At 49.4% G+C, this 21801-nt stretch overlaps 1 protein-coding gene across 2 annotated transcripts in view; it reads left to right on the top strand.

Moving 5' to 3' along the window:
• Nucleotides 1-21801, top strand: part of PCYT1A (phosphate cytidylyltransferase 1A, choline) — a 37504-nt gene that overhangs the window by 11458 nt on the left and 4245 nt on the right. For both annotated transcript variants that reach the window (XM_083739730.1, XM_083739731.1), the window contains exons 2-8: nt 5489-5641; nt 9808-9907; nt 14743-14859; nt 17070-17221; nt 17789-17867; nt 19808-19950; nt 20579-20767. In XM_083739730.1, coding sequence (XP_083595856.1) covers nt 5489-5641; nt 9808-9907; nt 14743-14859; nt 17070-17221; nt 17789-17867; nt 19808-19950; nt 20579-20767 — 933 coding nt within the window. The remainder of the gene's footprint in view (nt 1-5488; nt 5642-9807; nt 9908-14742; nt 14860-17069; nt 17222-17788; nt 17868-19807; nt 19951-20578; nt 20768-21801) is intronic.

The raw sequence follows: 21801 nt of genomic DNA, 5'->3' as shown, positions 1-21801 counted from the left end.
ACTTAGAAATGCAGAACTATCCTGTCTCAGTCTCAGCACTGGAACTGGAAGCTCTGCAGGGTATGCAGATTTTGGGGTTTGACTCTCCTACCTCTGCAATTAGGTCTTTAGCTAAAGCTCACTTCTGCCCCCATGAAACCTCCCTCCAGGCAGCTGTTTGTAGGCATTTTCCAGAGGGTCTTCTTCATCCTTCACCTCCTACTGATAAGTAGCAAGATTTTTCCACCAGGCTCCCTCTGCTTCCCTTATCTGAACCAGATCCTTTCCAACCTACTTTGCGTGGAAAGGTGAGCCATTTCCTCATTCCATTGCTTTGTTGATACTTTGCCCAGAATGCTGGATTATCAGGCAGTGTTAACAGCGTGCAGTTTTTTTCTGGGTGTCAAAACCCACTCTCAGTGCAAAGACCAGCAAACTTTCACTCACATACAAGAAAACATCCCTTTGATTCCGGACCCGTGAAAGGTCTGCACGGGTTCTGCTTTTCAGCCTGGAACCAGTTTCTCCCTCTTGTCTTTCAAACCTTCCGTTTCCCTCTGTTCCAAGGTGTGCAAAGCTCTGCTCTTTTCCAGATATGTTGGGCTTCACTCCAGAAGCATGGACAAAGCCCATGGGTTCCATCTTGTCTATGTACTCTTGCATCCCACTTGGTATGAAATGTTGGCGCTCTGTGGTGTACATTGGCTGCCAGCAGCTCTCCAGGGTTTCAGGTAGGAGTCTCTCCCCCCCCCCCCCCGGCAGTGTTAGAAACACATATACTGTATATAAGCTATGTAGCTGCCAAATGGCTCCTCAAACCAAGGTTACAGTCACCAAAATGGAATTTCTAGTTGGCATTTTTGGGCAAGACGGCTCTAAAGTTTTATTTTTCAAATGATGAACCCACTGTGAATCATTCTCAGTTAAACATCTGGCTAGCTCAGATAATAACCTTGAGGTAAGTTAAGAGCTCTGAGAATGTAAAGAAGAAAAGTCACTTTATCTCAGGACAGTCCATATCATGGGTAGGCAAACTAAGACCGGGGGCCAGATCTGGCCCAATCGCCTTCTCAATCCAGCCCGCGGATGGTCTGGGAATCAGCATGTTTTTACATGAGTAGAATGTGTCCTTTTATTTAAAATGCATCTCTGGGTTATTTGTGGGGCCGGCCTGGTGTTTTTACATGAATAGAATGTGTGCTTTTATTTAAAATGCATCTCTGGGTTGTTTGTGGGGCATAGGAATTTGTTCATTTCTCCCCCAAAAATGTAGTCCGGCCCCCCACAAGGTCTGAGGGACAGTGGACCGGCCCCCTGCTGAAAAAGTTTGCTCACCCCTGGTCCATATATAAAAGGTAAAGGTACCTCTGCCCGTATGGGCCAGTCGTGTCCGACTCTAGGGTTGCATGCTCATCTCACTCTAGCGGCCGTGAGCCGGCGCCGTCCGAAGACACTTCCGGGTCACGTGGCCAGCGTGACGAAGCTGCAGCTGGCGAGCCAGCACCAGCGCAGCACACGGAAATGCCGTTTTCCTTCCCGCTATAAAGCGGTCCCTATTTATCTGCTTGCACTTAAGAGTGCTTTCGAACTTCTAGGTGGGCAGGAGCTGGGACCGAAAGACGGGAGCTCACCCCGCCACGGGGATTCGAACTGCTGACCATACGATTGGCAAGTCCTAGGCACTGAGGTTTTACCCACAGCGCCACCCGCGTCCCTTGGTCCATATATATATTGGCCTATTCCGACCTCTTTTACTTAATGGCTCCTGCTCCTGCTCAGGTTGCACAGAAAAAGCATTTTGGTTCCAGAAATCCATTCTGATTGTGCAGATAAAATACAACTGATAGAATTCTACAGGGTGGGGCATTAGTGTGTGAAAACAGTCAAGATCCAATGATCCCCAGGCAAACACCTCCAAAAAGTGGAGATGTCGGGCGCTATCCTGGTGCCCAGGCATCATCACTTGGTTGCAAGTAGCCAAGTAGCAGATGCTCTACCACCGAGCTATGGTCCAGTGAGGAGTGTGGCCAGTTCTGGTGACCAGGCAGAGAGAGCCTGAGGTTCCCTGATCCCTGTCTCATAAAGTGAGGAATGCAAGGGGTGGTATTGTCACAGTCCCATACACAGCACCCTAAACATGAGATCCAGCAAAAAGAAGTTGGCGTGGGTGTGAACCGGTTCCCAAGTGGTTAATGTACTGGCAAAACAAGTTAAGTGGTGTAGATTAAACACCTTAAAGAGAGCCGGGATGGGCCAAGACAGAGCGAGACGAGCCAGGCTTGTCGTTCCCGTGTTCTTGTATTTAGCCTCACAAAAAGCCCTGTGTGCTGGTTTTACGAGAGACCCATTTTGGGAATATTCTAAAGACGTTTCCTCTGTAAGTTAAAGAGAAAGCGGTCAAAATTTAGCAGTGCCTCAAAGGTCAGGGCGAAACCTTCTCTACAAATATTCTGCTGTTGAATTGGTGTGGTTTAGTATTCAGATTTGCACCACTGTTTAGGAAATAAATATTTGAACACATATAATTTGAATAATTTGAAGACGTATTATTGCTTGTTAGCTGCCCTGAGCCCAGCCTTGGCTGGGGAGGGCAGGGTATAAATAAAAATTATTATTATTATTATTATTATGGAAAACTCAATTTAAATCAGTTAATTGGCCTTTTTTCCACTGCTGACTTAAATAGTCAGCATGACTGTTGATATTATATTGCTTGGAGTTAAATCAATATTGAGCTACTGTTGAAAACAGGATGCTGGACTTAGAGGGGCGATCTGGTTCTGCAACGATCTGCATAAGATTATTGAGTCCATTCTCCTTATGACTGAGGTTGGGTTGGTGGCACTGCCAATTTTTGCAGTCGGGGGGGTTAACACCTCTTCTGGGTTTTTGACTGAAGCTGAACTCTGGTTATCAGGATGCAGCGTGTCTTGACTGATACTGGTCTGGTTCAGACGTAACACTAAGCCACTGTTTTTTAAATTATGGTTTATTAAATCATGACTTAGCATTACGTGTGAACTCTGCCCAGCAGCTCAACTATGGTTTGTTTATTGCCAACATACCATGATCTGAAGCTATGATTTATTGTTGGCTTGTTTTGTTTTAACCTGCAGGTCCTTGACCTGGGTTTGTTCATCCACCCCACGCAAGCCATTGTTTGATCCTGGCATAACCCATTGTTTGTTCATAGTTTGTTGCATTATTTGATGTTAACCAGGCTATTGTAAGTTATGCATAGTAATGAATGCAGGATTCAAATGCCCTTAGGCAATAGGGTCACAGGGCTATTAGCCTTTCCTGTCTAAAACAATGGTGTGCCTGCAGTTGTTTCTGGTTTTGCCTCTTCCCAACAGCTCACTGCAGAACTTTTGCACAAAATGAGACATTTAGTGAGCTGCTCATGGTTATACGGGGCAGGGAAATTTCTGCCAACAGAATCCAGAAGGAGGAATTCTTGCATCTCCTCATTTTGGAAGTACTGTTGGGAAACTGAACTAATAGCTTCCAATAGCCCTCTCCTCTGTGTGTTTGTCTAATCCTTTTTTAAAGCCATCCAAGTTGGTGGTCGTCACAGCCCCCTCTGGAAGCAAGTTCCCTAGTCTGACTATGCACTGCATAATGAAGTACAGTGGTACCTTGGTTCTCAAACTTAATCTGTTCCGAGAGTCGTTTCGACTCCTGAAACCTTTCGAAAACCAAGGCGCAGCTTCTGATTGGCTGCAGGAGCTTCCTGAACTCAAACAGAAGCCATGGAAGCCGCGTCGGACGTTCAGCTTCTGAAAAAGGTTCGCAAACCGGAACACTTACCGTACTTCAGAGTTTGCGGCGTTCGGGAGCCAATTTGTTTGGCAGCTAAGCAATTCTGGAACCAAAGTACCACTGTGCTTTCTTTTACCTCTCCTAAATCTTCAACAACTAATCTTCCAACTTCTATTGTTTATTTATTTTTTTAAAAAATACCAATTTTCATTGGTTTTTAAACAAATACAATAACCATTAAACACTTATCCAGCAGTATAGCTAACAGTGTTTGTTTGATCCATTGGGCATACGTTTACACATTCAACATTCAAACAGGTTACTTAGCATAACCTCTCCACTGAGACTATTAAGCAGTTGGTGTAAGAAGGTCTTGATTTTAGCCATTCACATAGTTCAAGAAAGGGGTCCACGTTTCTTGGAAGCTGCCTCTATCCGTTATGCCTTTAATTACCCTCTTGTATCTGGTGAGACACTCAGACATTGCTGCGTTCCAGATACTACAGTGGTGCTCCGCAAGACGAATGCCTCGCAAGACGGAAAACTCGCTAGACGAAAGAGTTTCCCGTTTTGGAGGCGCTTCGCAAAACGAATTTCCTATGGGCTTGCTTCGCAAGACGAAAATGTCTTGCGAGTTCCTGCGGTTTTTTTTTTCCCTTTCCCCCCTTTTTCTAAACCGCTAAGCCGCTTATCAGCTGATCTACTAAGCCGCTAAAAGCCGCTAATAGCGCTAAGCCGCTAAGCCGTCAATGGGCTTGCTTCGCAAGACGAAAAAACCGCTAGACGAAGAGTTTCGCGGAACGGATTCTTTTCGTCTTGCGAGGCACCACTGTATTTCCCCATAACTTGAGGGGCATTTCAGTCTGGTTCTTCCATTGCTGGTAAAGGTAAAGGTACCCCTGCCCGTACGGGCCAGTCGTGACCGACTCTAGGGTTGCGCGCTCATCTCGCTCTAGAGGCCGGGAGCCGGCGCCATCCGAAGACACTTCCGGGTCACGTGGCCAGCGTGACAAAGCTGCAGCTGGCGAGCCAGCACCAGTGCCGCACACAGAAATGCCGTTACCTTCCCGCTATAAAGCAGTACCTATTTATCTACTGCACTTAAGGGTGCTTTCGAACTGCTAGGTGGGCAGGAGCTGGGACCGCTGAAATACCGCTAATCGTGCTGCGGTCAGTGAGAAGCCTGCTAATTCACTGTGGTCCCAATGTTCCTATGTAGTTCCTATGAGTCTGTGGAAGCCCCCAGGGAATCCTGCAACTGCAGAGGAAGCTGAAACGGTTGTGCCGTGTCGCTGGGACCTTTGGAAGAGACAGGTCCTTGGCTCATTTTGGTTAAGGTCTCTGCTTTGTGTTCTCCCCCCCCCCCCCAAACAGCTCAATCTTTTGCCCATTGCTTTTAAGCGAGTGCTAAAATAAGCCCTGCCACTGAGTTCTCTCTCTCCACACCCCCTTCTCTCTCTGTTCTTGCATTCCTGCTGGGTCATGGGAGAAAGACCTTCCTGGCTGTCAGCTGGTTTTTACTGCCCTCTTGTCACTATGGCAGATAAGAGGCAGCTCAGAGGAGGAATCAAAACATTCCCACCTTGACCTTCTTCCGCTGAAAGCCTGCTGGCTGTTGGCAGCTCAGACGATCTGCTCCTCTGATCAACCCACAACACACAGAGTCCTTTTCTGGCTGCTGGTTTCCCCCCACCCTTCTTCTTTTCTATATTTTTTTAAAACAACCACGCCTCATTCGCTCCCGCAGGTCTTTCCAGCCGAGCTGCCGGACGCAATTCGCGGGATGGAACCCCAGGGCTCAGCCAGGCTGAATTCCAGGAAAAGGAGAAAAGAAGGGGTGGGCCCCAACGGGGCGGCCGAAGCGGATGGCATCCCCTCCAAAATGCCACGGAACTGCTTGGTAAGTAAAAGAAAAATGGGAAATTCTGGCAGGAGGTTTCTGCTTAATGTTTAACTTAATGACGCATGCTGAGCTCCGGCCCTTTCAGAGCCAAAAGCAGCCCTCCTCAGCTATCTTAACACTTACCAAGGATAGATTTTAAAGAAGAGTTTTAAAAAATAAAGCAATATCAGAGTTGTGGGCATTGCTGTTTTGCTTCCTGCTTCTTTTAGCAGCCAGGGCTATGGATTGCACATTGTGCCAAAGTGATTAAAGGTAAAGGGACCCCTGACCATTAGGTCCAGTCGTGGACGACTCTGGGGTTGCGGCGCTCATCTCGCTTTATTGGCCGAGGGGGCCGGCGTACAGCTTCTGGGTCATGTGGCCAGCATGACTAAGCTGCTCCTGGCGAACCAGAGTAGCGCACGGAAACGCCGTTTACCTTCCCGCCGGAGCAGTACCTATTTATCTACTTGCACTGTGACGTGCTTTTGAACTGCTAGGTTGGCAGGAGCAGGGACCGAGCAACGGGAACAGCTCACCGGGGATTCGAACCGCCGACCTTCTGATCGGCAAGCCCTAGGCTCTGTGGCTTAGACCACAGCGCCACCCACATCCACTAGCAAGGTCTAGTGATTCTAGACTTTGCTTTAATGTTCATAATGTCGCGTTTGCCAATCCATTGCCCTCCAGATGCTTTGAACCGCAACTCCCGTCAGCCCCAGCTTTCAAGTCCACACTCACGCCAGCCTAGGCATGATATGTCCCTGCTGGCAAGGGCTGATGGGAGTTGTAGTCCAAAACATCAGGATGGCACCAGATTGGCAAAGACTGCTGTAACGTGATGGCTCCCTACTGTCCCTTCTCAAGAGAAGAATCCCTTATTCTAGCAATCATTCTCTCTAGCTGTCATCTCAGATTGGGATTTCTCAGCTGATGCACCCGGTCACCTTCCTTCCTCATATCGGATTGCAGCGCTTTGCCCTTCTCGACTGTCTCTCCCATGCTCACTGGCTGTGCCTCTCACCCAAACTGGAAAGCACGGCTGAGAAGTGGTTGTGGAGCTGGAATCTCTCCAAGTGGACTGGTCCAGCCCCACAGGCAGCATCGTTCTTTCCCCCCCCCCCTTTTTTCCAAAAAATGTTAATTGATTTTCACATTCTAAACAAACCAACACATAAGACAAACAAACATAAATCACAGCCTTATTGAAAATTACACTTATTAACGTTGTTAAGTGACTTCCTCGCTTCCCCTTGGTTGAATTTCATTGCATGTCCTTTTAACGGTTTTCCAAATCACAGTTCTCATAAAATTTAACTTAATCATTAACATCCTTAAATCTTCACATTATGAAATTAAACATATTAATTCATCACTTAACATAAATAAAATCCTAAGCCAATTAAGTATCTGCAAGCTGTTTTCACTTAATTTAACTTAACATATTTAACTAAGTAATCATTAAATTTAATCCACTGTTTGTGATATTCCTCCTTCTGGTTGTGGACTCTTCCGGTTAGGTTGGCTAGCTCCGAAAAATCCATCTTCTTCATATGCCATTCTTCTATCGTTGGTAATTCTTGGGTTTTCCACTTTTTAGCTAACAAAATACGAGCAGCAGTTGTGGCATACATAAATAATTTAACATCTTTCTTGGCCAATTCCAAACCTGTTATTCCAAGAAGAAAGGCCTCTGGTTTCTTTATAAATGTATATTTCAATATTTTTCTCAATTCATTATAAATCTTGTTCCAGAAGTCTTTCACCTTGGGAAAGGTCCACCACATATGATAAAAGGTTCCTTCCTTTTCTTTACATTTCCAACATAGATTGTCACAGTTATGATATATCTTTGCTAATTTTACAGGAGTCAAATACAATCGGTACATCATTTTCATTATATTTTCCTTTAACACAGTACATGCAGTGAACTTGACCCCTTTCTTCCACAATCTTTCCCAGGCAGCATAGTTCTTAACAACTAAGTACTGCAACGAAAGGTTGCATTTCATCCCCGGCCCCCAACAGAATGTGTTGCTGTTCCTGAATGTCAGCCTGCTAGCCGTGGCTTTAGAGAAGGGGTGGAGGTAACCAAAATAGGGTGGCGGCAGTGGCAGCAGCAACTGCCAGAGAGTGAAACCCAACTGCAGGGCTGTTGTGTTGCAACTGGGCAAGGAAGGGGGTGTGAGAGGCTCTCTTGAGCATCTTTCCCCCATGCTTTCTCCACAGACATCTCCTCCCTTGGGATGCAATAAGCTGTGAGGGGTTTGAGTGAGTCACTTCACTCTCGGCCTCTCAGATTCCCCATTTTCTTTTCCAGCTTAACAATCAAGATTCCATGGCTCCTGGGACCAGTGAGCCTGCTCAGCCCCATTTTAGAGATATAATAATAATAATAATAATTTTTATTTATACCCCGCCCTCCCCAGCCAAGGCCGGGCTCAGGGCGGCTAACATGGATTAATAAAAACAAGTTGAATGAATACAACTTAAAAATAAGATTAAAATACAACAATTAAAATATTGAAACATTAAAATATTAAAATGCAGCCTCATCACAGGAGGAGAAAGGAAAAAGAAAAAAGAAAGGGGGAGGGAATCAAATTGGCTCCAAGCCAAAGGCCAGGCGGAACAACTCTGTCTTACAGGCCCTGTGGAAAGAAATCAGATCCTGCAGGGCTCTGGTCTCATGAGGCAGAGCGTTCCACCAGGCCGGAGCCAGTGTTGAAAAGACCCTGGCTCTGGTTGAAGCCAATCTAACTTCCTCAGGGCCCAGGACCACTAGGGTGTTGCTATTTATGGACCTTGAGGCTCTCCGTGAGGCAGACCGGGAGAGGCGGCCCCCGTAGGTACGAGGGTCCTAGGCTGTGACTTCTATACACTTGGAGGTCCCCACCCCCAGCACAGACACACAAAGAAAAATACGTGATTCCTCCCATCTTCTCTCTCATTGGCTCCATTTTTTTACAGCATGGGGGCACTGAAGGATGATAAACACAGCGCCAGAGAGAGGGCCTTGCGGTGGGTTTTGAGGAGGAATTTGTAGAGAAAATGCATATCAAGCTTATATGCCTACAGCTCCTTAGTTTTTTTTTATCATGATTCCAACTCTGAATGTCGGGACAAGAAAGGGGTGGCAGCGGAGAATGGAGAGAGAGAGAGAGAGAGAGAGAAAAGAGACGAAAGAAGTTCCTTTGTTTGTTCCAGAAAAAGAAGTAATAAGACAACAGTGGTATATGAAACCTTCGGAATCTCTGGATTTTATGTAGAATTAGTTCCCATGTTCCACAGCAAGAGAAGCTGAATTGCAAATACAGTGGTGCCTTCTGTTTTCAAGTGTCTCGGAAGCCGAACATTTTGGTTTTCGAACGCCGAAAACCCGGAAGTAATTGCTTCCATTTTCAAACACACCTCAGAAGTCGAAAAGCTTCCATTGCGCATTTTTCCCAATTGAACTTGCAGCCAACCCTTTGCGCCTCTGTTTCTGAACATTTCGGAAGTTGAACGGTCTTCTGGAATGGATTATATTCAAGAGCCAAGGTACCACTGTATATATATAACCCTGCACTTCAGCAAGTTGGGTTACTGGGCCATCTCCTCCTGTGCTCAGACTGATAGTGGCTCTTCAGAACATCGGTCAAATGAGTTTCCTACTACCCAGGAACAGAAGAGCCCTGTAGCTGAATCAGGCCCCTCTAGTCCAGCATCCTGTTCTCGCAGGGGCCAGTGAGGTGCTTCTGGAATTCCCCAAGCAGGGCCTAAGTGCAGCAGCGGCAGCTCCTCCACTCTTGTGAGCAACTGGCGTTCAGAGACACGCTGCCTCCTGACGGTGGAGAGAGAAGACGTCCGTCTTTGAGAGCCGTATCTCCCACCAATTTGTCTCATCTTTTAAAGCCATCTAGTTTGGTGGCCATCGTCACATCCTGGTGGGAGTGAGTTCCGTAGGTTAACTGTGTGCTGCGTGAAGAAGGGCTCTCTGATGTCTGTCCTGAATCTCCCTACAGTCACCTTCATCGGATGAAGTGTGACCCCTCCAGACACTCACTTGCTGCAATCCTTCCATAGCCTTGGGCCTGGTGCCCGTTTGGTCTGTTTTGAGGTCTGATTCAGTGCTGAATCAAGATGCCCTTTCACCCCTCTGTGTTGAAGCTCACCTACTTTCTTGATATCCTTTCATAATTTAGGGTCTCCGGGAGCCAGCTCCATTTTCCGATGAGCTTGAAGTGGACTACAGCAAGCCATACATCCGAGTAACGTTTGATGAAGCATTAAGGGGGACGCCATGTAAGTACCGTATTTTTTGCTCCATAGGGCGCACCTAGTTTTTAGAGGGGGGAAATCAAGGGAAAAAAAACTTATTTCCCCCCCAGCCCCAAAGAGCAGCGTACAGGCTGCTCGTAACCTCTCCCTGCCGGAGGGGTTGCGCGCGGGTATGGCACAAGCCAAGGCAGCGAGCGGGATGGATCCCACTCGCTGTTTTGGCTTCCTCTTTAGCCGCGCGCAACCCCTCCGGCAGGGAGAGGTTGTGCAGGGCTAAAGAAGCCATAGCCGCGTGCAGCCTCTCCCTGCCGGAGGGGCTGCGCGCAGCTATCCCTGAAGCCTTCCGAGCGCAGCACAAGCTCCCGCTGCACTCCTCAGGCTTTGAGTTCCTTTTGCTGAAGCCGGGAGAGCAAGACTCTCCTGGCCTCAGCGAAAGGAACCTGAAGCCTCCAGAACACAGCGGGAGCTTGTGCTGCGCTCCGAAGGCCTTCAGGCGGCTATCCCTGATGCCTGGAGAGCGAGAGGGGTCGGTGTGCACCGACGCCTCTCGCTCTCCAGCCTTCAGCAAAAGCAACAGGAAGCCTCCGGAGCACGGAGGGAGCACTCCCTCTGCGCTTTGGAGGCTTCGTGTTGCTTTCGCTGAAGCCAAGGAGCCTGCATTCGCTCCATAGGACGCACACACATTTCCCCTCAATTTTTGGAGGGGGAAAGGTGCGTCCTATAGAGCGAAAAATACGGTAATTCTCAAAATGCCCAGTTTTGAGTAAGTGGGGAGAGGGATTTATTTCGGTCCAGCCCCTCTCGGCAGTGACTTGAACGGATCTGTGGTTTATGGAAACGGTGGTGATGATTTACTGCCTTTATGTTCCACCTTCTCCAAGGAGCTCGGGGGGGGGGGGGTTACATAGTTCTCTCCCTCCTCAATTAATCCTCACAACAACCCTGTGAGGTAGTTTAGCCTAAGAGGCAGTGACTGGCACCCAAGATCACCCAGCGAGCTTGATGGCTGAGTGGGGTTTTGAACCCTAGTCTCCAAGGCCCTACTCCAGCTCCAGGGGTCAGCAACCTTTGTCAGCCCTGGGCCAGTCCATTGTCCCTCAGACCTTGTGGGGGGCCGGACTATATTTTTTTTTGGGGGGGGGGAAATGATATGCCCCACAAATATCCCAGAGATGCATTTTAAATAAAAGCACACATTCTACTTACGTAAAAACACCAGGCAGGCCCCACAAATAACCCAGAGATACATTTTAAATAAAAGGACACGTTCTACTCATGTAAAAACACGCTGATTGGCCGGATTGAGAAGGCGACCAACCCAAACCACTACATTTATTATAATCCTCTCATCTTTCTCCCCATCCCCTTCTGGATCTATCAACACTGGAGCAGCCTTTAGCAAAATGGGTTTTTTTCTTTCTTTTCTTTTTTCTGCCCTCCCAGCTTCCTTCTCAGCAGAGATTTGCCCTCCTAATCCCCAGTCAAGAGTTCAGGAAGGCAAAGGGAGAGTTTGCCTCTGGGCTTCCTTCTGCTGACTTGAGTGCAAAGTGCAGAGCCCCACCTCACAATGCAGCTGCAAAATCCCCTTAATCTTTCTGCTAATACCTGCGGAAGTCATGGGAGGTGAGGCTGAGCTTGCCCTTTCAGTCTATCAGATCAGAGAGCGGCTTTGTGGCCTCAGCAGGTGGGTGGTGCCCGGCTCCTGTGTATCCGAGAGCAAGGCCAAGGAAGGGGAGAGGAGGCATAAAGGCAGAAGAGGATCCCCAGTCGCTCAGAGAAGGAGCAAGCAAACCTTCCGAAAGGTCATGGTGAAGCCTGTTGGTGAAAGGAATGCTAGCTCCGTACAGTTGGATGGGTCCCCCAAAGGCCATCTAGTCCAACCCTGTGCAATGCAGGAGGCTTCCCTGGCCAGTTTCCCTTCTGCTCCTTTCTTTGGCTGGTTATCTCCCGCTTGGACTACTGCAATGCATGCTACGTGGGGCTACCTTTGAAGGTGACCTGGAAACTGCAATTAATCCAGAATGCGGCAGCTAGACTGGTGACTGGGAGCGGCCGCAGAGACCCCATAACACCAGTCCTGAGAGATCTGCATTGGCTCCCAGTACGTTTCCAAGCACAATACAAAGTATTGGTGCTGACCTTGAAAGCCCTAAACGGCCTTGGTCCAGTATATCTGAAGGAGCGTCTCCACCCCCATCGTTCAGCCCGGACACTGAGGTCCAGCTCCGAGGGCCTTCTGGCGGTTCCCTCCCTGCGAGAAGTGAGGTTACAGGGAACCCGACAGAGAGATTTCTCAGTAGTGGCGCCTGCCCTGTGGAATGCCCTCCCTTCAGATGTAAAGGAAATAAGCAGCTATCCTATCTTTAAAAGACATCTGAAGGCAGCCCTGTTTAGGGAAGTTTTTAATATTTAATGCAGTATTGTTTTTAACACTCAATTGGGAGCTGCCCAGAGGGGCTGGGGAAACTCAGCCAGATGGGCAGGGTATAAATAATAAATTATTATTATTATTATTATTATTATTATTATTATTATTATTTGGCCACAGCTGCGCAGTGGCGCACAGGGTGAATCCCTGCCCGTCACCCCCAAGGTCCCGTGTTCAAGACCATTTGTAGAGCACAGAGTTAATCTTTGGAATTCACTCCCCCAGGAGGCAGAAATGGCCTCGGGTGGCTTTAAAAGGGGACTCGACCAATTCATGGAGGAGGGTGTGGCTCTCGATGGCTGCTAGTCACAATGGCTCCAGTCCGCCTGCCCTGTGGGGGTGTCATGGCTCAAAATGTCAGTTGCCCCTGCTCTCGGATCCTGCTTGTGGACAAGCTGCTGGACGAAAGCGGCCGCTGGCCTGACACAGCAGACTTCCCTTACGTCCTTATCTGCAGGCTCCAGGCTTGAAAAACAGCCCTGATTTAGCCTTGAACTGGGGGTCACAGGGAGTTTGCCGCTTTGGGCGATGTTCATTTGTACAAACATAAGGAGAACCTGCCAGGTTAGGCCAAAGGCTCAACTAGTCCGGCACTCTTCGGACGGTGCCCAGTCCGGCACCCAACCAATGGCCGAGGAAGAAGATAGGCATTGTGGCTACTTGCTCTTGGTAGACTTAACTTGCATGCATTTATTTACTGTATTTTTTGCTCTATAAGACGCACCGGACCATAAGACGCACCTAGTTTTTGGAAGAGGAAAACAAGGAAAAAAATATTCTGAATCCCAGAAGCCAGGACAGCAAGCGGGATTGCTGTGCTGCGATCCCGCTGGCTGTCCTGGCTTATGGGATAGCCGCGCACAGCCTCTCATCCCCTGCCCGGGAGAGGCTGCATGCGGCTAAGGCTCCTCCAAGAGCCGTGCTTCCCTTTAAAGAGCTCACAGAGTGTGTGTGCGGCTCTTGGGGACTTTTCCCCGAGGAGGGAGGAGGGCAGAGCCTCCCACTTGCATTCGCTCCATGAGATGCACACACATATCCCCTTCCTTTTTAGGAGAGGGAAAGTGTGTTTTATAGAGCAAAAAATACGGTAATCCTCATTTACAGCTGTGGCTGTCACTGACTCTATAGGAATTTGGTCAGTCTCCCCCATTTCCTCAAGGCATGGGTCCCTCTTGCACAGGGGTCAGCAAACGTTTTCAGCAGGGGGCCAGTCCACTGTCCCCCCTTGTGGGGGGCCAGACTATATTTTTTGGGGGAAATGTGAACGAATTCCTATGCCCCACAAAAAACCCAGAGATGCATTTTAAACAAAAGCACACATTCTACTCGTGTAAAAAACATGCTGATTCCCGGACTGTCCGCGGGCCGCATTTAGAAGGTGATTGGGCCGGAACTGGCCCCCGGGCCTTAGTTTGCCTACCCATGCTCTTGCACACGGATATCCTTCCTATGTTGGAGCCGTGAGACACAGCCGCATATGGAAGGTTTTGGAGGTTGAGTTTACAGCAGGACGGAGTTGCTCACAATTCTGCTGGTTCCCAAAATCCTTGTGCCACATTGAACCTGTTTTTCCAGGTGTATTTCATATGCTGAAATTTCCCTAGAAATTGCCTATTTGAGTAGATCTATCATGACCAGTGAAAATCTAATGGGTGCCAGAAAGTCATTACAGCCAAGGGGGTCCTTATTGCTGATGCACCAAGGAGCTGAAGCTGGAGGAGGAGGAGTTTGGATTTGATATCCCGCTTTTTCACTACCCTAAGGAGTCTAAAAGCGGCTCACAATCTCCTTTCCCTTCCTCTCCCACAACAAACACTCTGTGAGGTGAGTGGGGCTGAGAGACTTCAGAGAAGTGTGACTGGCCCAAGGTGACCCAGCAGCTGCATGTGGAGGAGCAGGGAAGCGAACCCGGTTCCCCAGATTACGAGTCCACCGCTCTTAACCACTACACCACACTGGCTCTCCAGTGATTAGAGATTAGGGAAGTCTCCTTGCTCGCCTGCCCTGATTGATTGCTGCTACTTTTGCAAATGCTCTGGGTCTGATTGTGTCATAGAGTTGGAAGGGACCCCGAGGGTCATCTAGTCCAACCCCCTGCAACTGCGGGAATCTCAGCTAAAGCATCCAAGACCGTCCAACCTCTGCTTAAAAACTTCCAAGGAAGAAGAGTCCCAAGGGAGACTATTCCACTGTCAAACAGCTCTTGCTCTCCTTGGGAATCTCCTTTCTTGTAACTTGAAGCCATTGTCTTTGTGGATTTGCCTGCAACCAGGAACTCTGAGGACTTGAACAAAGGAAGCTGTGCTTCAAGTCGCTGTAAAGAGAGCCACTCTAGTGTAGCAGACAGAATATTGGATTTGGGGTTGGAACAGGGTCTTGTGGAAGCCTTAAAGCACCTCACTAACAAGCTTTTCCTTTTTCCTCTTCTTAGTGGACAGACCAGTCAGGGTTTATGCCGACGGAATATTTGACCTTTTCCACTCTGGGCACGCACGGGCCTTGATGCAGGCGAAAAACCTCTTCCCAAACACGTACCTGATTGTAGGGGGTAAGGCAGAGCTCCTTTTGACTCCATAAACATTTTGGAGGAAAGCTACCTGGCTGGGGGAACCACGCATGATATGTAAGAAGCAAGTAGAGGGATTTTTTTTCCTACATGGCCCAGAAGACAGCCAAGGAGGCTTGTTTAAAACGTAGGACCCCAGAGAGTGTTAAGTTGAAACTGATCGAACCCACAGCTGATCTGTATCACCTGTGCAGAAAAAACGAACAAGCCAGTATGTGTTCCATTGACTTTTCAGAGCACTTCAGGTATCATTCCATTAAAGTGTGTCCAATGCGAAAGTGGGCCCCTCTCCAAGTTGGCCATCATGGCAGTCGTGTGTTAGCTATATTGGCCTGTCTTTATATCCTGCTGCCTTTTGTCTGTTCCAACTGGCCAGATGTCACAAGGGAGGCTGTTCCCTCCCTGGGGTCCAGATGCCAAGCGAAGCTTCCTTCTTCCTTTTCCTGGGATACTGTCTTGACTTTGTAGCGTTTCAGCACAGTTTTATTGTGCAGTTAGCTCTCTGTACAGTTTATTTCTGAGTGTTTATACAGTTCTTAAAGTAATGCATACAGTGGTACCTCGGGTTACATACGCTTCAGGTTACAGACTCCACTAAGCCAGAAATAGTCCTTCAGGTTAAGAACTTTGCTTCAGGATAAGAACAGAAATCGTGCAGTGGCAGCAGGAGGCCCCATTAGCTAAAGTGGTGCTTCAGGTTAAGAACAGTTTCAGGTTAAGAACAGACCTCCGGAACGAATTAAATACTTAACCCGAGGTACCACTGTACTGCTATTCCAAAAAGTGCTATTCCTTGTATACAGTGACTTGTGGAGATTTCTGAAAAAGCAAAACTCGGCCCTTTGTCCCAAGAAGTGTTGCGGGAGGGAAGGTGTTGATGTGAGCGTGTGCACTTCGTTTCAGCCAGAGATGTAGTTTAAGGGGTTAAGCCAGAACCATAGAATTGTAGAGCTGGAAGGGACCCCCGGGGGTCATCTAGTCCAACCCCCTGCAATGAAGGATTCTCAGCTAAAGCATCCAAGAGAGATGGCCATCCGACCTCTGCTGGAAAACCTCCAAGGAAGGAGAGTCCACCACCTCCAGATTAAATCCATTCCACTGCCAAACAGCCCTCACTGCCAGAATGTTCTTCTTCTTACAAGAATCTACTTTCTTGTAACTTGAATCCTTTGGGTCAGGTCCTATCCTCCAGAGGGGAGAACAAGCGTGCTCCATCTTCCGTGTGACAGCCCTTTAGATATTTGAAGACGGCTATCATATCTCCTCTCCGTCTCCTCTTATCCAGGCTAAACATACCCAGGCTCCCTGGGAAGGTGTCATATCCTGAATCAGACCTAGTTTTGGCAGAATTCGTATCTTATTTATTCTCCCAAGTAACTCCTTAGATAGCCAAATGGCATCTATACTACTGGTGGATTTATTTGGTTCTGAAAATAAGTATAGTCCCTTTCTGTTAAACGTTTAAATCTCCATGCATCTTTTATATCCATATTTTCTACCAGTTCGAAAAAACTACGTGGCAGCTTTCCTGTTCAGGGAAGTTTTTAATCTGTGATATTTTAGTGTATTTTTGGTTTTTATGGAAGCCGCCCAGAGTGGCTGGGGAAACCCAGCCAGATGGGCGGGGTACAAATAATAAATTATTATTAAATTATTATTCCTTTTTCCCCTCTCTGTCCTATTGTTCTGTCCATCTCAGGGTTTGTTACACCATTTAAATCTCCCATAAGGATCATTTTTCTTCCTCTGTGTATTCCAGCAACCTTTTTTCTAGTTCTTTGAAGAATTCTACTTTTTTTCCATTGGGTGCATATATTCCAACTGGGATAATTACTTCTCCTTGATTTTTAATTCTAATTATTATTATTCTCCCATTGGAGTCTTTATGTACATATCCTGAATCAGACCTGTGGTCCATCTAACTCAGTACTGCATACACTGACTGGCAGCGGCTCTGTGTGGTTTTTAGTCAGGGGGTCTCTCCCAGCCCCCTGATGGCAGGGCTTGACCCCGGAGCCTTCTGCATGCAGCACAGATGCTCTGTCCCTGAGCTGCAGCCCTTTCCTAGGTGGCACTGTGACACCACAGGGAGGTGGGAGCTCCGGGGAGGAGGCGCCCCAGCGAGGATGGGCAGGGTTGCTTAAGAGGCCCAGAGCTCACGTTCTCACCCGTTGCCCTTTCCACGATTGCAGTCTGCAGCGACGAGCTGACGCACAACTTCAAGGGCTTCACGGTGATGAACGAGGCCGAGCGCTACGACGCCGTGCAGCACTGCCGCTACGTGGACGAGGTGGTGAGGAACGCCCCGTGGACCCTGACGCCCGAGTTCTTGGCTGAGCACAGGGTAAAAGAGCCTCTGTGAAAGGTGGTTTGGAGGGAAGGGGGCTGGGTCCCTTGTAGCTTTTCCAGTCCTTAGCCTTACAGCCAGGCGGGATTCTCTGAGCCGTGGCAAAAAGCAGAAGAGTTTGGATTTGATATCCCGCTTTATCACTACCCGAAGGAATCTCAAAGCGGCTAACATTTTCCTTTCCCTTCCTCCCCCACAACAAACACTCTGTGAGGTGAGTGGGGCTGAGAGACTTCAGAGAAGTGTGACTGGCCCAAGGTCACCCAGCAGCTGCAGGTGGAGGAGCGGGGAAGCGAACCCGGTTCACCAGATTACGAGTCCACTGCTCTTAACCACTACACCTCACTGGAGCCAGACTCCATTCTACCTGCCCTCTGGTGGGGGGCACCCTAGAGACCTGGCCAGGGGCAGTACAATGGGCTGAAAGGCCTTCCCTGCTCTGTGTCTGTGTGCCAGTCCCTGCTTGGTGCCCTCATCCACCAGGTCATGGGTTGTGCCACCCCCTCTTCTCTGCTGCCCAGACTCCCCTGTTTTGCTAATGGTTCTTGCTGTCCGATCCCACAGATCGACTTTGTTGCCCACGATGACATCCCCTACTCCTCTGCCGGCAGCGACGATGTCTATAAGCACATAAAAGAAGCAGGTGAGCTTGTGTCTCTGCAGTAGAACCCCCCAGCCCTCCCGCGATGCCCTCTGGGGAGGCTTGGGGCTGGGATGTGCAGAGCCTCCTCATTTCCCTACATGCTTCTAGAGCAGGCTTTCCCAATCGCGAGTCTCCAGCTGTTGTTGGACTACAACTCCCATCATCCCTAGCAAGCAGGGATAATAATAATAATAATAATAATAATAATAATAATAATAATAATAATATTTATTTATACCCTGCCCTCCCCAGCCAAGGCCGGGCTCAGGACGGCTAACAAGCAATAATAAAAACAAGTTGAATGAATACAACTTAAAAACAGGATTAAAATACAACAATTAAAATATTGAAACATTAAAATATTAAAATGCAGCCTCATCACAGGAGGAGAAAGGAAAAAGAAAGAGGGGAAGGGAATCAAATTGGCTCCAAGCCAAAGGCCAGGCAGAACAACTCTGTCTTACAGGCCCTGCGGAAAGAGATCAGATCCCGCAGGGCCCTGGTCTCATGAGGCAGAGCGTTCCACCAGGCCGGAGCCAGAGTTGAAAAGGCCCTGGCTCTGGTTGAAGCCAGTCTAACTTCCTTAGGGCCCGGGACCACTAGGGTGTTGCTATTTATGGACCATGAGGCTCTCTGTGGGGCAGACCGGGAGAGGCGGTCCCGTAGGTGCGAGGGTCCTAGGCCGATGATGGGAACTGTAGTCCAAAAACAGCTGGAGACCCAAGTTTTGGAAACTGCTCTAGAGGATAGGACTGTCAGGGGCTGCTAGCCATGAGGTCAGAAGCAGCGATGCTTCTGAATCCCAGAGGGGAGACTTGCTCTTGTGCTCGAATCCTGCTTGCAGGTTTCCATGGAGGCGCAGGTTGCAGCCACAGCAAAGGTGGCATTTTTCCATCTCCGACGTATTAAGCAGTTGGTCCCTTACCTTTCTCGCCCTGATCTGGCCACTGTGATCCATGCGACGGTCACCTCCAGGCTTGATTATTGTAACTCGTTCTACGTGGGGCTGCCCTTGAAGCTGTTCCAGAAACTCCAGCGGGTGCAGAATGCCGCGGCGAGGCTCCTTACGGGGTCCTTGCCACAGGATCACATTCATCCAGTGCTTTACCAACTGCACTGGCTCCCGGTGGAGTACAGGGTCAGGTTTAAGGTTCTGGTTTTGACCTTTAAAGCCCTATGTGGCCTAGGACCCACATACCTACGGGACTGCCTCTCTTGCTATGCCCCACGGAGAACCTTAAGGTCCACAATTGACAACACTTTGGAGGTCCCAGGTCTCAAGGTGGTTACATTGGTCTCAACTAGTGCTAGGGCCTTTTCAGCACTGGCCCTGACTTGGTGGAATGCTCGGTCACAAGAGACTAGGGCCCTGCGGGACTTGACATCTTTTCACAGGCCCTGCAAGACGGAGCTTTTCCGCCTGGCCTTTGGTTTGGACTCAGTCTGACCCTTATGTTTCCCTCCCCTTATGGTTTTGATTTATGGGCTACTTGTAAAATGAGGCTGCATTTTAATTGCATTTTAACCTGTATTTTAAATTGGCTATTATGTTTTTATTGTAATTTTACTGGCGTTAGCAGCCCTGAACTCGGCTCTGGCTGGGGAGGGCAGGGTATAAATAAAAATTATTATTATTATTATTATTATTGGCATCTGTTTGGCCAGTGCTGGACTAGATGGGCCATTGGAGAGCAGTGAATTCAGGTGGGAGGGGAACGCAGGGGCTGGGGGCTGCGAAGCCCAAACCTGCTTCCTCCTCCTTTGTCCCCCCCCTTTCCCTTCCTCCCCACCCCCCCACATCCCCAGTCTTTCTCATCATGCTAATTGCAAGCCTCCAAGAAGGGTACAGAGCCTTTCCAGATTGCATCATGTCGCCATGTGCACGGAACCTCCTGGGGTCGACTGTCTGCCCGCCCAACCATCTCTCCATCTGCTTGCAGGAATGTTCGCACCGACTCAGAGAACCGAAGGGATTTCCACGTCGGATATCATCACTCGCATCGTCCGCGACTACGACGTCTACGCCCGGCGGAACCTGCAGAGGGGCTACACGGCTAAGGAGCTCAACGTCAGCTTCATCAACGTGAGTCCAGGGACCCCCAAATCCCACGAAATCCAGATCTTGCCACCCATGGAAACACATTTCTGCATCTGCCTTGAGTCTGTGACAGAGCGAGGTGTTTTCTGTGTGCAGAATTTGGCCCTTCTGCCTGGTGCTGTCCCCAAGGCTGCCGTTTTGCAGCGGATGCCACCAACTTAGCCCTAACCCGTGATGCCTGTGGATATTTTCACCCGTTGCAAGAATCTCCTGATATGATGTTTTCAGAAAGCAGGGGGCAGAGACTGCTCTTTGCTTCTTCCGCTCCTGCCTGACACTGTGTGGAGTCTGTGTGTTATCTATGTAGTGACTAGATGGCTAAGTGAGAGCTGTAACACTCGTGCAAGTCAGTAGCCTTTTAATTTTAGTTTACAGTAGCTATTAGAAATAAAAGAAGTTATGCTTCACAGCTTTCTTCCATGTTGTTCCGAGCTTGGTACTCACAATGGACAGTTGTGAGTCCAGTGCACTTGGACCTGCCTTCCGGGAGTGGAAGGTCTCTAGAAGTGCTCCAGTCGCCTAGCCCAGTCGGGGCAGAACCAGTGGTTGAGCCCAGTTGCTGGCACCGGCTCAAAGGCATACTGACAACGGCGGCCTCTCTCTTTTATTGCAGGAGAAGAAGTACCACTTGCAAGAGCGCGTGGACAAAGTGAAGAAGAGGGTGAAGGACGTCGAGGAGAAGTCCAAGGAGTTTGTGCAGAAAGTGGAGGAGAAAAGCATCGACCTCATCCAAAAATGGGAAGAGAAGTCCCGCGAGTTCATTGGCAACTTCCTGGAGATGTTTGGCCCCGAAGGAGCTCTGGTAAGGAGGCAGCAGCAACAGACGCCTTCTGCTCCTCTGCCTGCCTTGTCTCAGGGCTTGCATGCCCATGGCCCAGCTGCACTCTGCACGTGTGCCTGCACCCTCTGGGCCAAACGCACTGAACAAAGACTGTATGTCCTACATAGAACTTTAGACCCCAAGGCCGCAGGTGGAGCCCCTCCTCTGCGTCCGCAGCAGCCCAGATTTGGTCTTTGGCATCTGAGGATTGAGCAGCATGGAGGAGCCGTGACCAGCCCCTGGTGGGCGGGGCCAGGGGCAAAAGTGGGCAGGGCAACAGGTGTCACTCAAAGCCAGGATGCGTTCCACCCAGGCACAAAGGAGAACCAATCAGGGGGTGTGGTCTGAGGACCGGGGGTGTGCTGGTCCCCTGGGTTACCTGAGAGGCGAGGTCCAAGTCCGGTCCGTGGTCAAAGGTGCAACGAGGAGGCAGTCCGTAGTAGCTGAAGCTGGGTGCAGCGCAGGGAGCCAGGTGAAGTCAGAAACAGGCATGCAAGCAGGGAGCCAGGGCGGGTCAGGAGCTCAGAAAATCAGAACAGGATTCAGGCAGGAACTGGCAACCAACAATGTTGCTCCCGCAACTTGGGACTGGGGCTGGCTGGCTTTTATCTGCCCCGAGGCATAGGGCGGCCCTGATCCTCTGGTGACTCGCCTCTCCTGGCCTGGAGGTGAGCACTCCTCCTGCGGGAACTCAGTTCCCTCTGCCTCTCTGCCCTGAGCCTCTGCAGCTCAGGAGAGGCTGGAGGGTTACCGGACCCAGAGGCAACCTCAGCTTCCCCTGACAGGGCTGAGAGTGGAGCACCTGCAGGCAATGGGTCCTCCATCACCTCCGGAGCCAGAGCAGGCTCAGCTGACGCCTGCACCTGAGGACCCAGCACAGGTGAGGACCCTTCAGGCTCATGCCCCATCCCCAGCTCAGCTGGCTCTGGAGGCGGGGAATCCTGTGCAGGCTGGGATCCCTCAGGTTCAGCATCCGAGTCTTGGCTGTCTTCAGCCTCTGGGACTGAGGCTCCCCG

This window comes from Podarcis gaigeae (assembly GCF_964106915.1).
Source record: "Podarcis gaigeae genome assembly, chromosome: 5".
Classification (NCBI taxonomy): Eukaryota; Metazoa; Chordata; class Lepidosauria; order Squamata; family Lacertidae; genus Podarcis; species Podarcis gaigeae.
This window is presented reverse-complemented; position numbering and strand designations above follow the sequence as displayed.